A 17,149-nucleotide genomic window follows, 5' to 3' on the forward strand; every position below is an offset into this window, starting at 1 on the left:
AATTTTGAATTGAAAAATTAACGTTCCGTCAATTATTTTGATTCAAATGGTGTATTGTTTCGAAAAGTTGAAAATCCAAAACTTTTCGACCGAAACGAAATGAAATTTTAAACCATGATCTCAAGCACGATAGGTTTCTCAAAACCTTACCTTACACATATTTAAGGATCAAAAGAGGGGAAGTTTTAGAACCAAACTGGAGATTCAGATTATTAATTCTGATTCCAAATTCCAATTTTAATTATTCGAATTAGATTATGAAAATTGATTTCTGAAATATTGTTTAGTTATATGGTAAATTGATTTTCGAATCTAGAATCATAGTGTCCTTATGCTGACAAGTAATATGTAATCATATGCCAAAAAGACAGAAAATTGGGGGTAAAAAACAAAAAGGAGATTCCAAGAATGCAACAAAACCGATCCTACATCAAACTTGATTTTGCCAATTTCTATTTCTGATTATGAAAGAATCACTTTCAAAATTCAAATCAAATATAACATTGGATTCTAGAATGAATACTGATTGTCAAACATTTTCAGATTGAGTTGTAATTTTAAGTAATTATTCCCTTTATTGGAATGCCTATTTGAAGTATAATTCAATATGAAAATAAGATTAATTAAAGATTTTCAGTCATAATAGTACACATAGATAACATTTTCTGATATACATTTAGATACGGAAAAAAAAAAAAAAGAAGCAAAGAAATGTACAAAAAGCTAAAATGGTGGGAGAAATAAGTAGGATTCAAACATAAGCATTAAAATTCTGTTATTCCATGACTTCTTCAATGGTAACAAACCTGCCCTTCTCTATAGAAAGTTGGCCAGCAACTCCCATGGCAACCGAGAGCAACCCATCTTGCAAGTCCACGGCAGGAGTACTGACACCTTGAGCTTTAATAGCAGATAAGAAGTTAAGGTGCTCCAAATAACTTGACCCGTGATGTAGTCCATCGTATCTGATTGACACATTTATAATTAAGTCCACAACTATCTTGTGTTCTATCACATTTTGAAGTTCCTTACAGCTTTGTTAAGCTCTGAGCATTAGTATGTGAGAGCATGAAAAAATCAAAATATTAATAGAACTCACTTAATTTGCTTGTTCTCGGCTTTTAAGGTTTGGACGCCATCTCTTCCCTCTGCTCGGGTACCCACACGGACAATACTCTCAGGAACAAAGGCCTCACTCTGGTACAAAATCCATACTTACTAATAGTGAGAGCATAAGATGAATATTAGATCTGAGGGAAGCATGTAGGAAGACAATCCTATAATTCTATCCACCTAGAACAAACACATGTTGCACAAGAAGATAGTTCAACACCTACCATCAATTTGAGATATAAGATGGACCAATCAATCAAACCAATTGAATGATCATAAATTCATAACTATTTGATCCATATATTATTTTATGAGAGATTCTACTGCCACACCAACTTTTGCTAACGCCACACCAATTCATATGTAATTCACCAAAGAATTAGCACAAACTTGGTGTGGCAATGGAAACTCTCTATTTTATTAATTTATAATTATTTTTTATTTTTTATTTTTTATTTTTTATTTTTTATTTTTTATTATTATCTTCTTCTTTTTTAGGGGGCGGGGGGGTAATTGTGGGACTAATCCCTGCAAATACACCTTACTACCACAAACAGGCGTATCGAGTAAAATCACAGGTAAGGAGACTCGATCACACGACCCCGAGGAGCACACCCAGGTTGCTAAATCACTGCTCCACTACTCAGGTGGTATCCACATATTTTTCTAAATAGTCCATATATATATATGATCCGTCACGAAAAAAGTTAATAGAATGGGATGAATCATCCGACTCAACTTTTGATAAAAGAAAGGACAATTACAGTTATTCCCTCTTGAAATTCCAATACGATTAAATCTCTCCTTTGCTTATCCCCACTTCACTGACTAATCATTCACTACTAACTCGCATGCTTATCAAAAGAAAAAAAAAGATTACATCTCTTGCTAATATAGAAGTGAGAGATAATATAATAATAAAAAAGGAGAAATAAATCCTCAGAATATAACCTAAAAATATGGGATTAAATCCAATCCTGGTCCATAACGAGATGTCAATAGCTTGTGACTCAAAAGATCAATTAGTGAGCCCTACAGAATGTAGTCTCATGCTATGTTACCTGGTTCGTTGGTTCACTCGATCCGAATTCGTGTTCGTGGTTCATCACTCTTGAACAAACCAGTTCATAGAGGTAGTTCGTGGCGGATATTTAAGTCATTTATGTTAATCTCATAGAAGAAGACTCAAGTCAAGGGGGCATATCATCAGTTTAAAAACAACAGGTTATCTTTAATATTTGACCAAATCTTGGGATTTCTAAAATAAGGGTTATCTCTAATATTGACCAAACCATGGGGGCACCAATACAAGGGGGGTCGTTAGGTTCGCTATTTTTGACGAACCCACGAACTGAACCTTGAACTGGTTCGGTTTGTCCCAGTTCGTGATTCACTACTATATTAGCAAACCTAGTAAAGTAGGTCTCATGAATACCATCTATGTGAGCAATGTGGACAGAATAGGAAGAGAGGACGACTTATTTCACACTCCCATCTAATGCAGGTATTCACCAAATAGAAAATAAATGACAGGTACTGCAAACCTATGCCTCTCAGCAAGTCAATGAAACAAGTGGAGAAGATTCACAATGAGTAGGTGAGTCCAATATCGACAAAAATTCAAAAGAAGATAAAATTAAAAAAAAGGGAAATTGAAATTCGCAAAGGACATGATAGTTCAAAACAAAGTGGAAATAAAATTTGGATGCTTGGTATAGAGCATCAAATGAGAGGGAAACAACAATTTACCTTACCAAGGTCACCAACAACAGAGATTTCTTGCTCATTTTTACTCCCTTCAGCAAACATGCAAAGGTCGAGCACACCACGAGAACCATTGTCAAATTCTACGATGACAAATGCATTATCGATAATATCAGGAACCTGTGGCAAAGAGTTAAAAGTTAGAAAGTTTAGAAGAAATTTCTATGTCCCAAATATACTATAAAATTAAGCAGCTAACAGGCAATGATGCTGTCTGGACAGGACATAAATATTGCACAAGGGTAAAGTTTCATTCACAAAAGCTAGTGTTTTGACTAATGTTTTTATATGTAAAGACATGAGTAAGGCACTTCAATAGCATAAAGCATGGGGTGTAAGTCCCCAAAGGTCTGGGCATAAGCCACATGGGCATACTTTTTTTAACGCTAAAAAATAAAAATAAAATAAATAATAGGTTAAAAATTTAGTAGAAAAATGGTATTTAGGAAAATTATGGAAAAAACATCGATCACTTCATATTGAGCAATTAGATGTTATTTGATCTATAATATCTTCACCAAAAGTTAGCAACAAACGATAGACATGAAAATACATTGAAAATTTTACGCTACTACAACCTTCCACCATCAGCATATAAATGAAGGGGCACATTTATATTAAAAGGCATTATAAAGGGCTGAAGGCATGGAATATCTGCCTTCTTCAAAACTGCAATGGATGAGTCCTATTCCTCGTGAACCTTCACACTTTCTTGATAAGGAAAAGGCAGTTTGGGGAAGCCCCATCCCTAGCCAACCCTCAAGGCATAAACCCCAAACGCCTTGAAAGCCACAATCCTAAAGTCAGCACCAAATGACATGGATATGAATATCCATTCACGGAAGATTCTATGGGCAAGAGCCTAGCTACTTTGGAATTTTGGACTGCACAAAAATGAAAAAGAACCCTTGATAAGAGATGCACAAGAAACTATTTCTCGGGTTTGATCATTTAGAAGGGCGTGTGATGAGAAAAGTTTTCATACATTTGGAGTTGTGGGAAGATATACCAAGTCCATAACCTGGCTACAGAACTTTGATACGTTGTAAACAATTATAGAAATTGGGGATCGTAATCAGAGTTATCTTGACATAGGTGTCGATATTAGTTCCCATAGTGAAGAATAGGACCCCGACTTAGCCCTTCGACAAGCCTAATTTAATCAACACAATCCTTTTGTACGAGTCAATGCTTAGATTCGCATAAATTGGGTGTATTAGAGTATTAATATGTTATAGTTTATGTGTATCGAGATGCATCAAATCATATTAAATATGATTAGATCATGTAGTTAAGGTAGTTAGATTGTATTTATTAAGGTGTATCGAGATACACCGAATCATGTTGATAGTTATGTAACTAACATACTTGCTCTATTTAATAGAAACACACCGAGATCAACATGATCTAGGTTTTCAGTTAATCTGAAATTTATCATGGTATCAGAGCCATGGTCGGCCCCAATCTTGCAATCAGGCCAGTCATGCTCTTGTCTTCTAAGTCCGGTTATTCAAATCAAACTCTCACATATCATAACTCTATTTCTCACAGTTTTCAGTGTTTCTCATGTTTATCTCTTTCTTCAATGCATCATCAACTATGTTTGTTTCCAGGGAGCAAATTTTTACTTCATGTGTGCCTTTGTAATATTTGATCTTTCATACGCAGAACATCAATGATGAAGTGCTTCCTCGAGAAAAGTCATAAGCTTTGTCGTTCGGATTGCTCTTGCCCCTTCCATCTTAAATTTCAGATCAACGCTATTCCCATAGTCTATCATATCAGGGGAAAGATTGCTCTCTTTCTTATGCGCTCATCACAATGATATCTACATCTCCATTTTTTTTTTCATGTCTAAATAGTCGCATTACTAGTTTTGGAGGTTCTTTAACTCATTGACTCAAGAACTCATATAAATTCATCATCTCCGTCTTATTGTTCTTGGTTATCTACCTTCAGTTCCATCCCTCTATCTAAGACACATTTCTTCGAATACGTCATTTGCAACCATTACATACTTATATCATTACCTTCACTTGTATTACCGACCAAACTAAAAAAGACATCTCAAATATCTTAGATTGATCTGAGAGTAGAAGATGCAGGGATCATTATTCCAACATCGTTGTGCATTTGTCAAAAAACAAATTGAATGATTAGTTATCATTGCAACATCTTAGCTCAACAACTCTCTCAAATTGCAGCCGTTGAGAAAGGATTGAGGGTGATCAACACCATCTTCATCTATGTCACAATTGCACCATCTTTGTTAATCAGATCCAAAATTACATAGGGGCTGATACAGTTGAAGAAGAACTACCTTCTTTATTTCACAAAAGGTTCATGTTTAAGGCGCCCATATATTTAGCTTGGGTGCCCATTTTCTTAGCCCACCCACGTTGTAAACCCGACTTATTGAGTTTCACAAGGGCACCCAAATTCACACAAAAACCCACCTATTTATCTTTTCTTCATCACCACCTCCCACGGCCCAAAACCACCACCTAACACCCAAAATCTTCTTCTTCGCCCATTTCAGGATTCTCTTTGGTTGGGGATGATTTGGATGAACATCCAAGCATCTCTTGACTTGTCTCCATTGTTTCCAAGAGTTTCAAACCAAAAATAATATATAGAAAGACAAGAGAATGAGGAAATGGTGAAGCTTCTCGCGGAGAGTGACGATTTTCGATGGAAGTTTACAGAGTTAGGCTGTCGTCTACGAAGAGGAGCATCGGATTCCGTTATGAGTGGAGGAAGGCAAGAGAGAGAAGAAAGTAGAATGGATAAAGTGTAGGTGCTCATATCTAGCCCCCACTTGAGTAATAATTCAAACTTTTTTAAAAAAACGTGGGCATCCAAGCTGTTGGGTGCCCTCAACATGAGCCTTTTGAGGGGGATGTAAATGACCTGCTTCGCTCAAAATTGGCTTGAGTTTCTCCTACACAATTATATCTCCATTGTCATCTTTTTTTAAAGCAAGATTTATACTATAGATCACAAAATATAGCATTCACTTGTTGATGAAGATGTTTGTAGCTGAAGTGACTACACACGAGCGAAGCGCCCCTTAGGCAACTACTCAGCTTCGGACAAGAGATGGGGCATTTTTTCACTTTGCAAGAGAAGGAGATAATTGTTGTCTTGAGAGTAAGTGCCAACAAACTCTCTTAAGGGGGCTCTTAGTCTGGCCAGTCAAGTTAAGTCTCACCAAGCCTTTTGGTTGGGATGTTGTTCTACGGACATTTTTTAAGCTCATCTAGAGTCTCTGAATAAGCAAACCTTGCATGTTGGAACACTACTCTTCTCGTACTAATACCCAAGGAGTAGAGAGCCAATGATTTCAAGAACTTTGGACCAGACTTTCTAAACAAAAGTATAATACTTTTTATGAGGGAACAACCAAGCTACAACAACTAGGGCTGTCAATGGATCAGATCAGGGTTGATTTGGTGCCGATCCAACAAGGATCGGATTGGATCCATGACTAATCCGATAAGTATCGAAATTCAATATTAAGATCAAAATCCAATCCATTAACAACCGGATCGGGTCAAATCCAATTTTATATACAAAATCTAAATAAACTCCATACTTCTCAATAAATATATAATATAATTTATATACTTTCTAACATATTATCGAATCGGATCCTTATCGAAATCCAAAACATCAATCCAAACCCGAAGTTATCAGATAGGGTTTCAGATTTGATCCGATCCATTGACAACCCTAATAACAGCAAGAATGGAGCAAGCAAGTCTCGTGTTAAGGGAGTATAAAAATTTTAGCTTGGGTTTTAAAAGATCGAATTATTGCTTAAGTGGGGCAGGATGTGGACACTAGCACTTTATCCATTATACTCTCCCCTCTCTCTTTCTCTCTCCACCCAGGACGGAACCCGATGGTCCTCTTCACCGATGACGGCCAAACTCCTATAACTTCCGCTGAAAATCTTCATTTTTCGATGAAAAACTTCACAATTTCTTCATTTTCTTCTCTTCTCTCTCTTTCTATATATCATTTTTTATTTAAAACTCTTAAAAATAATAAAGACAAGTCAAGAGATGCTTGGATATTCACCCAAATCATTTACAATCAAAGACAATCTCAAAATGGATGAAGAAGATGAAGATTTTGAGTGGTGAGTGGTGGTTTTGGGCCGTGTAGGTGCAACAGTGTTGGTGGTGGTGGTGGTGATGGTGAAGAGGTGAAGATATAAAGAAGAGATAAATAGATGGACGCCTACTTATTTAGGGTCTCCCTTTGAAACTCAACAAGTTGGGTTTAAATCATGGGTGCCCCTATGAAAATGTGTGCCCCAGCTAAACATATGGGCACCTTTTTCTTTGCATTGTATTAATAAGATGGTCAAGGTAACAAAAAAGAATACAAGGAAAAAAACCAACAAACCAGTAATAGATTACATATTACACACTCAATGCCATCTCCCCATGAAATCATCAAAAAAGATGTCATTAAATTGTACAAAGACTCTACACCAAGAAAAAATGAATCCTTTTATTGCGTCTACAATAAATTGCACCGAAACCTCCTATCCTTCGAAAATGCAATTGTTTCGTTCCTTTCATAGACCCCAGTAAACCGCAAACAGAGTGATAGACCACAAAATCTGTTTGCCCCTACCCCATGAAAGAAACACTCAAATTTGACCATGAATCAAAGAAACATCTAACTGAATGCGGACCCCACAATCCCTAACGAACTCCAAAAATACCCCCAAACCTCGGTTGCCACTAGGCAATGAAGCAAAAGATGGCTTGCAAATTCCCCATTGCGTCAACACAGAACACAAAAATTTGGAAAGCAAAAACCTCTTTGAATGAGTCGATCCATAATGAGAATGTTGTCCCATGCTGCCACCCAAACGAAGAACGCCACCTTAGAAGGTACCTTTGGTCCCCAAATAGCCTTTGCTGGAAAATTAATATCCCCCTCATCGTGAAGAGATCCATAGAAAGAACTAACCGAAAACACACCTTTGTTTCCTTCCACACTCGTTTGTCACCCGCCTCTATGTATATTCAGAAATCGATAACTAAACCAGTCATAGCTGCCAATTCCTCTATTTCCCAATCATCAAAAGCCCTCCTAAAACCATAATCCCACTTAGGCTCCTTTATATGGGTTTAGTATATTGGTCTTTTCCATCCATTGGTCTATTCATTTTTTCCTAAAGCCATGATACATAGTTTTGCCCAATTGTCAATGTCCAACTCTTTAATTTTGGTCCAAGACCTTTCATTTGCCCAATTTGAGTTACTTGTTTATGTTCGACTACTAGATTCATAACTAGTGGGCCCCATGCCTAATTTATCCTTACCTTTATTTGTGCAAAAAGAAAAAAAAAGGAGTTGACAGATCTCCACAACTAATGCTTTTGGGAATCACAAATAAACCCAAAGCCCAATTGGCTCAAGATGAGCCCAGTTTTTTAAAAGGTCATCCACAATAACCAAGCCCATGTAAGAGCCAACATTGAACTTGTTTATTGGTCATTAGAGACCTTGATCATTATAATCTTTTCAAATTAAAAATCCATCAAGTTTTGATCTATCCTAAACCGAAAATTGGCCCAATCGAAACCCATCTGAGTTGAGCGAAATGCTCATCATCTTTTATACACATGGGTATATCATCCATCTTTTTCATACAACAATCAAAAAGACATCTTCATCTCATAGACATGCAATTGACAATCAGATTCATCAACAATTCGGTGGTGATCCTCAACAAGCACGATCGAGGGTGTTGATGTTATGTAATTAATCGAACGTTCCTTATCAAAGGAACTTTTGATTGTGGGAAGGTATTAGAGTATTAAAATGTTGTAGTTTATTAAGGTGTGTCGAGATTCATCAAATCATGTTAAATAGGATTAGATCATGTAGTTAAAGTAGTTAGATTGATTTATTAAGGTGTATCGTCATGCACCGAATCATGCTGATGTAGTTAGGGTAGTCAGATAAGAAACACACTTTCTCTATTTAATAGAAACACACCGAGATCAACATGATCTAGGTTTTCAGTTAATCTGAAATTTATCAGAAGAATAATGCTGAAATGGCCTCAAAATTGTACCTCATATAACACATCTTGACGTGAAAGCGCATAGGAACCATAGATGCTTTTCATCGAGATATGAGTCAAAAAGCACCTATGATTCCTACACACTTTCACGTCACGATGTGCGATATGAGGTACAATCTTGAGGTCACTACAGCACAACTCTTTATCAGAATCATGTTGATATACTTGGCGTAGTTATGTAACTAACATACTTTCTCTATTTAATAAAAACACACTAAGATCAATATGATCTGAGTTTTTAGGTAATATGAAATTTATTAGGGTGAAAGGCATCACTGAGACTAAGAAAAAATGATATACATAAATCAGGTCATAGCACCAAAAGTATGAGTACATCTGTTTCTTGTATATATTTCATTCCAATTATAGTACTATAGTCCCATTGGTTGAATATATAAACTTGATATATTAGTTAATGCCTATTCACAAAGACTTACCTTTCCATCATAAATTTCATCCTTGTGATTTACATCAATAGCTCCAGAAGCCATCACACGAACTGGATTTGCACCAGCAAAAAGCCTCATTAGATCAAAAAAGTGGCAGCACTTCTCCACCAGAGTACCTCCTGAATTACAATTGAAGCGGTTCCAATTGTTGACCTATTATGAGTTTGGAACAATTAGAACAGTAACCACCACTGTGGTAACATGAAGAGTGCCTTAAGACAGCATGGAGGAAAGAAGTCCAACCTACCTTAACCAGAAAAGGAAAACGATGTTCCCGGATGGCCACCATTTTGATTTGTCCAATTGTTCCCCCTTTTACAATTTCTATCAACTTAGCAACAGGTGGCATGTATCTATACTCTAGTCCAACTTGCACCAGTATCTCTGGCCTTCTTCTGGCAGCATCTATGACCTAGAAGAGTAACCCTTGTTCCATTGAAATTATTAAAGCGGATAACATAGAAAGATGGTAATAGAGTACCAAAAATATACCATACATACATTGTTCTACATTATCCAGAGGAAGTACATGTGGGGATATATTTTCAACAATTCAAATTCAGGTAATAGACTAAGGTAAGATATATACGATAAAACGGGATTGTAGGACCCACACTTACTACAGTTTTGTGGGGATAAACATCCCATCAGCTACAGTTTTGTGAGGATAAACATCCCATCCAGATACAATTTTGCGGGATCTACTTTATTGCATTTACTCTTCATCCCCTCTGAATTTACTATATTTTCTCTTTTACCCCTTTAACCCACTTTATTGTTTTTCATCTTTTGCCCCCTTAAAGACAATAGAGTTGGAAGGGCATTCTTAAAAAGAAAGGGGAAAAGATAATAAAATTAAAAGTTTCCCTCGAGATTTGTGATAGGATAAAATCCCAACCCGTTTTATATGGGGTATAAAAGGAGTGAGGTCCACCATTTTATATTGATTGGCAAGCAGGTTACTGGTCAGTAATTATTGGTTGTTTTGAACCCAAGACATGGTATCAACGGTCGCAAAACTTACCAACTTAGTAAGATGGCATCTCTGTAGGCACAATTGTAAACGGATTCAAAGCATATCACACAAAATAAAGAAAAAATGCAACATTGAGCATGCACTTGTGTTAAAACATACATACTATTTATCATACATACATGGACTCCTTGTATAAGATCATCCATCGAGGCCACTCAAGAACCAAATGCTTGAAATTTGGTTTGATACTGAAATAATTACGTCACTAAGTTATGTGAATCCACCATGTTTCAGTATGTTCTAACTTCAGTGTTTTCACAAACTGGAAATACAAACTAATATAGTTTGTCATACACGAATAAGGTATCCAGCAATATTAAAACAGCATCTTCAAAATTATAATATTATATACCTGACCTTTTTGCAGTCTGTGACAGTAGTGCACAAAGGCTTTTCCACGAGTATGTGATGGGGTTTTGGATGGTTGATGATATCCATAAGTATTTGATAATGAGTCATGTTTGGAGTTGATACAACCACAACATCACAAAGCCCGCTGTCCAGTAACTCCTGGTGTCCTGAGAAAACCTGTGCAATTCTCAAACTCGTGATTGAAGCAGACAACATATAAAGCAGATGTACAATTGCAAGGAAATTGTATCATGGAATGCAATTAAAATGCAAAACAAAAACACACTTATCCTGGACTTAGTGCTGGAAAAGTAGCACCAAGTTTGTTTTGATAGGACTCTGGATGTGGAGGGAGATTTAAGCAATGCTCCATCTTAGTGTAGGGTAAGTCCTTGGAGGTGGAGGTAGATTATTTTTACCAAAACTGTTATATATTGTACGTATTTACTTGTTCACCCTTACTGTGAACTCACATTCAACTCAAGGGCATAAAGGTAAATTTTCACTAAATTGTCCGAACTTGTGTTACTGGATTTGCTCCTATTAAGATAAACAGCAAACCGGTGCGGAACAGCTTCGGGTCATACTGGGTTTGTGGAAACAACAAACTCCCAGTATACCTCTCCCCCCCACCCCCATTTTGGTCGATATTAGAGATATCCCCTGTTTGAGTTTTGGTAAATATTAGAGATATCCCTGTGTTTGCAAACCGATAACATGCCCCCATGACCCAAATCTTCTTCTCTTAGACTAACATAATTGACTTAAATGCCATCTACGAACTGGGTTTGTTCTAGAGTGATGAACCACAAACTCAAATTCAAACCAAGCAAACCAGATAATGATAACATAGGTCGAACAATGACCACCATACATCAGATAATCGTTTTTTTGTCATACATACATACATGTGTGTGTGTGTGTGTGTGTGAATTCGGGTATATGGCAGTTTTCATAAATATTGAAAAACAACGAATTTCAGCAAAATAAACAGCTGTTGAAGTATTTCCCTCGCTTATAAAATATATATTTGAATAGTACCTGCTTTATTATCTACATTGCTACATGTCCCCACAATACAAATGGTCCCATGTTCTCATCAGTCTTGAATCTTGATGGCCCATCCAAACAGTGGGTTCCATAAAGAATATTCTCTAGACCCACAAAAAACCACTTCACTTGAACAATCTTACCCATCCAACAAAAACTAATAACTGCCAGTAACTAAAAATAAATATTATAATTAGTAGATGGTTAAGAACTCGAAGATCATCCAATCAATCTGATTTTCAGTCTAAAATAATCACTTCTACATTATTAAAGAATTTTAAAGTTAAAAATTATAATTATTAGATGGTTAAGTTCATCAAATAAAACTGATTTTTCAGTCTAAACCAGTCACTATTAGTTCTACATTGGAGCATCAATCAGAAACCTCATAAAATGTACTAAAACAGCTAAATTGCACTCAATCACAGTGCATGTTAGTAAATTATAGAGGAAATCTAAAATAAGAGGCGTAGGGGATTACCTTAATTGACCAATTAAAGGAGTCGGCTAAATTTCGGGCAAGTTGTTGGGAAGGGATGTGAGGATCAGCGATGGAGACAACAGAGACACCTTCGGTAAGAAGATGAGATAGATTTATGAGGTGTTCTCTTCCCATCATCCCTACTCCTATTATTCCATACTTCACTACGCCTGTCATCGCTCCCTGCCTTTCCATCTCCCTTCGTTTGATCTGTTATCGCGTACTCTTCCTTTAATTGCCATCCCCTACCGGGTTAAGGGGAAATAAACTTGAAAATAAAGTTCGAGGGGGTATTATAGAATATTTTTAAGATTAAAGATGTAAAAAAATGAAAAATAATAGAGTGGGTAAAAGATAAAATATAAATAAGTTATATGGATAAAATATAAAAGAAATATAGTGGTCTGATAAAACTATAATTTAATGGAAGGTTAAAGAGATAAAAATAAAATTAAAATTAAAAAATATTATTAAAGAATTTTAAAATTAAAAAGATGAAAGATGAAAAATAATAAAATAAATTAAAAGAGAAAATATAATAAAATTAGAAGGAGAAAAAGTAAAGAAAATAAAGTATGTCCTATGAAACTATAGTTTGATGGGAGATTTATCCATAAAAAAAAAACAAAAATAAAAAAAACACTCAATCCTAAAATCGAATTAAAGGGATAAAAGCAGGAAAAAAAATTAGAGAGGTATTATTAAAAAAATTGAGATTAAAAAGATAAACAATGAAAAAGAATTAAGTGAATTAAAGAGGTAAAAGAGAAAATATAATAAAATTATATGAGATGAAAAATAAATGATATAAAGTGGGTCCTACGAAATTATAACTAGATGGGAGGTTTATCTTAATTAAATTTGTCTCCCACAAAAGTGAGTCCTACCGTTTTTATTAAAATAATAGAGGTTAAGAGGTAAAAAATAAAAATAATAAAATGAGTGAAGGAAAATATGTAATAAAGTTAAAGGGAGTGAAGAGGAAAGATAAAAAAAATGTGATGTAGGTTAATATAAGATGATGTTCGGTAGCCAACGTTGTCCTACATAACTTAAAAGTTTCAAATTGAATTGATTTTTTACGAGGAAGATCTCTATGGTGAGGAGATTATCCTCACAAAAAATCAACCCAATCTGAAACTTCGAAGTACATCATAGGGGTTTACAAATTTTCAGTAAAAAAAAAATCAACAGTCCACAATTTCTAAACCATTTTTCATAGAGTTAGAAGTTCAGATTGGGCTCATTTTTTGTGATGATGATCTTCTCACTGTAAAGATCATCCTCACAAAATATTAACTCATTCCAAAAAGTTTAAGCAAATATTTGACAAACGTGTAAGCTCCTTTTTAACTCCCTAACATTGGTTGTCGAACGTGACCCATATATATATATATATATATATGGGGGAATGCTAACGTCCAAGACCTTATGATGACGTTAGAATTCTTTACCATATCATTTTCAATAATACTCCTACCTATTTGGCTTTTTAGTGAAAAAATAAAAAATGTATATTTTTTTTTTTACATAAAAAACGCTCGTCTTTTACATATTAAATGTTAAGGAAAATTATTATTTAAATTTAGATATCTTGCTTGTAATAAATGTTTTGACAATCAATGCAAACAAACATTCATTACGAAGAAACTAACACACCCCTGTATTTTTCACTAAAAGACAAATTGAATAAGGTTATTCTTGGAAGAAAAAAAATGTGTTAGAGTATGCTAATGTCCCTATGAGGTCTTGGACGTTAGTATTTCCCGTATATATATTAGGAAATGCTAGTGCTTATGGCACTTGTGTGACACGTGCATGTGTTCCTTACATATGGAATATTCCTCACGTGTTGAAAATTTAATATAAATCTTTGTCGATCCAATCATATTTTTTTGTCAAAAATGATTTTGTAAAAATACTTAGAATTTTGAAGAAGTGATTCTAGAGAATGCTACATATAGTTGGTCGTGACTAAACACAGGGTTCTGTAAATAAATACCAATATATTTGATTGACTACCCTTATGATTTATTGATTGTCATCACATATGCCAGTCGTATTAGGAACTATCGTCATGTCATTTGAAACAGTAGCTCTGAAGATGATGGTGCTAGAGAGATTCTAGGAATAAATACCATAATTTTAGATTTCTCTTCAATTAAAATATTTACTTCAATTATTCGTGATGAACACCGCACAACCATCAATCGTGTGTCATTACAAAGATCGTCATTTGGCACTAGATTCATTAGCAATTTTATCATACATCCACCCTTAAGTTCAATAGTAAATGGTGGTAATCCAGGAGTAGCAAGAGAGTTCAAATACTCATTTGGATAACGATTAACTATGGTTTGGTCATCTACTTCTTCTTCTGTCATTTTTCTATAGTTAAGTAAGTCATTTTTTTCTCCTAAGAATATATGTAATGTTGCATCATCAACATCACCATTACATGCAGAGAGGATGATTCATTCAATAAAAAAAATTATTGAAACTGCCTGTAATTCATTCAACCCAGGATAAACAACACACAATAGGTCTTAAAGACTTGCACAATTGCATACTATTAATGGTAATTGAACAGGTTTTTCTGGTTCAATTTCAATCGATAATAAATCAATTAAAACTAATATCATCATTTCAATCTACAACAAATAAAGAAAAACTAATATTATCTTTTTAATTATTTAATATTTAAATCAAACACATCTCTTAAAATTATAATTAATTTATTAACTATAATTCATTAAGAGCTTTGCAAAAGTAACATTCTCACGATCAACTTTATCCAACCACTTGTACCAAAGATACGACATGGATATGTTTAAAAGGTAAAAATTGTCTTAGCGATGTAGCCACAATTTCCTCATAAACTCCTTTATGTATAATTGACAATGTTTGCCGATAATCTCCTCTGAGTACAAATGTGATACCACCGAATGCTTTATTATTATTTTTAATATCTCGTAGTGTACAATCAACAGCTTCAACGCAAAATCTACGTTGCATTGTAGTTTCATCCTATATAATAAGTTTAGTTTATTTGAACAGTTCAGTTGAAAACGATAGCGTAGTGAATTCATACATTGAATTTTTCAATATATCTAATGGAATGCAAAATGTAGAATGAGTTGCCCGAACTTTTTTCAATAATAATGATGCAATACCTGGATAGACAACATAAATGATAATATGACCGAGACTATGGCATGTAATTACAACAGTATTGATACGAATGTCTTCCATGTCCTAGTTACACCATTCAATAAGAAAATTATTTCATTATTCTAGATTATTGTATCAGTAATTTAAGTATAATCCTCACATTGTACAATATTAAAATGTTCGATATTACAATGGTTTTTTTTTTTTTTTTTCTTGTTGTCCATTATATTGTAATTGGTGTTGCTCCTACCTTGAATTAAACTTTTACAATTTTACTTATTACAACTCAATTTCACAAATTATTCAATTAAAGATTAAAACACACTATTCAAATACTACCAAGGTTTGGCTCAGACACCCTTAAACAATTTCAGTAGTTGTTTATAATGATCCTTAGGCTCATGTAAAATCCAAAACCTGAATACAAATAAAATCTAGAAAAAAAAATAGTGTTTATAGTCGTACCAACTCTTCATTATTCTAAATTAGTCATTTTTTTAACTGGGGGTGTAATAAGTAAAAGTCAGATGAAGACCAATTCCTTTTTAGAATTATTTATGGATCTGAGTTCTCCATGAAACTTACTAAGTTAAGTATTTCTAACATTATAATACCTACTGTACATATGAGATTTTCGTGTTTGAAAATTTCTATGACGTGGATTTGGAGTCACCGCCGTTCTTTTTATAAAAGGGTGTGAATGATCATCCGGAATGTATTTTTTGGAAAAAGTCATTATTTTTGGTATCATAGTGACTCTCATACGAATTAGAACACTGATCAACCTAAGATTTAAGTAAGGATTCAGTTAGAGATAGGGGAAGGTGTTAGACACCCCTCTTTCTACCAAAAGGTGGTAACTTGAGAAACGTGATCATTTTTAGAAAAATAAAATATTCAATCATATGACGATTTTGTGCCGAGGGGTTTTTTATATCGGCTTAAACTAGGAGGGTCATCTTATTGAGAGAAAATATTCCACCATATTTTTTGTCTTAAACTCACAAAATTTTAGGAAAAATATGAGCTTTGTGATTATGGGTCCATTCTCATGGAATAAAAAGGGCTCAACTATCAATAATCTCAAAATATTTTTGTGGTTCATGCAACTTGTGATTAGGGATTAAATGTGGTATACTTTTATTTTTAAAAGAGACTTCAACCCCTATACTTTCAATCGAACTGAAATCCAATCTACCGAAGGTAGGGGATGGTTGACATTACATTTTAGAGATTTATAAACAAGAATTAAATAAGTGGGGGAGGAAGCTAGAAAATGGAAATAGAGAGGAGAGAGAGGGAGTTATATAACCTTAAAATATTATCCCACACTCACCTTGAATCTTGAGTCTTCTCTTTATTTATTTAATTATTTTTTAGGTCATTAGTAGAAATATGTAGAATTCCTTTTTCTTTTTAGGAAAAGAGAGTGAAGATATTAGTTTGAATTTTTATGGATTTTTAGAGTGACATTGAGATGAGATGAAATATGAGACTTGAGGGAGTTTTAAGAGAATTAGAGATTGAGAAAGATGACTTGAGGGGGTGTTAAAGCATGGATTTTTCAAAGGGTGAGAAGGGTTTTCATAGGGGTTGATGGTTACTTTTAAGGGTATGATAGTC

General features: G+C 34.5%; 1 protein-coding gene across 1 annotated transcript; it reads right to left on the reverse strand.

The window, feature by feature from the left end:
• Positions 1-601: 601 nt before the first annotated feature.
• Positions 602-12,605, reverse strand: LOC147393386 (Oxidoreductase family protein). The gene is made up of 7 exons (XM_086455885.1): positions 12,356-12,605; positions 10,831-11,001; positions 9,685-9,849; positions 9,426-9,590; positions 2,863-2,997; positions 1,100-1,197; positions 602-965 (listed from the first exon to the last, which is right to left on the reverse strand). Exons 1-7 carry the CDS (start codon positions 12,548-12,550, stop codon positions 776-778), a joined length of 1,119 nt encoding a protein of 372 aa, XP_086312011.1. The 5' UTR covers positions 12,551-12,605; the 3' UTR covers positions 602-775.
• Positions 12,606-17,149: the final 4,544 nt, after the last annotated feature.

The sequence above is a fragment of the Akebia trifoliata genome, chromosome 10 (assembly GCF_017979445.1).
Source record: "Akebia trifoliata isolate Shusen 1 chromosome 10, ASM1797944v1, whole genome shotgun sequence".
Lineage (NCBI taxonomy): Eukaryota > Viridiplantae > Streptophyta > Magnoliopsida > Ranunculales > Lardizabalaceae > Akebia > Akebia trifoliata.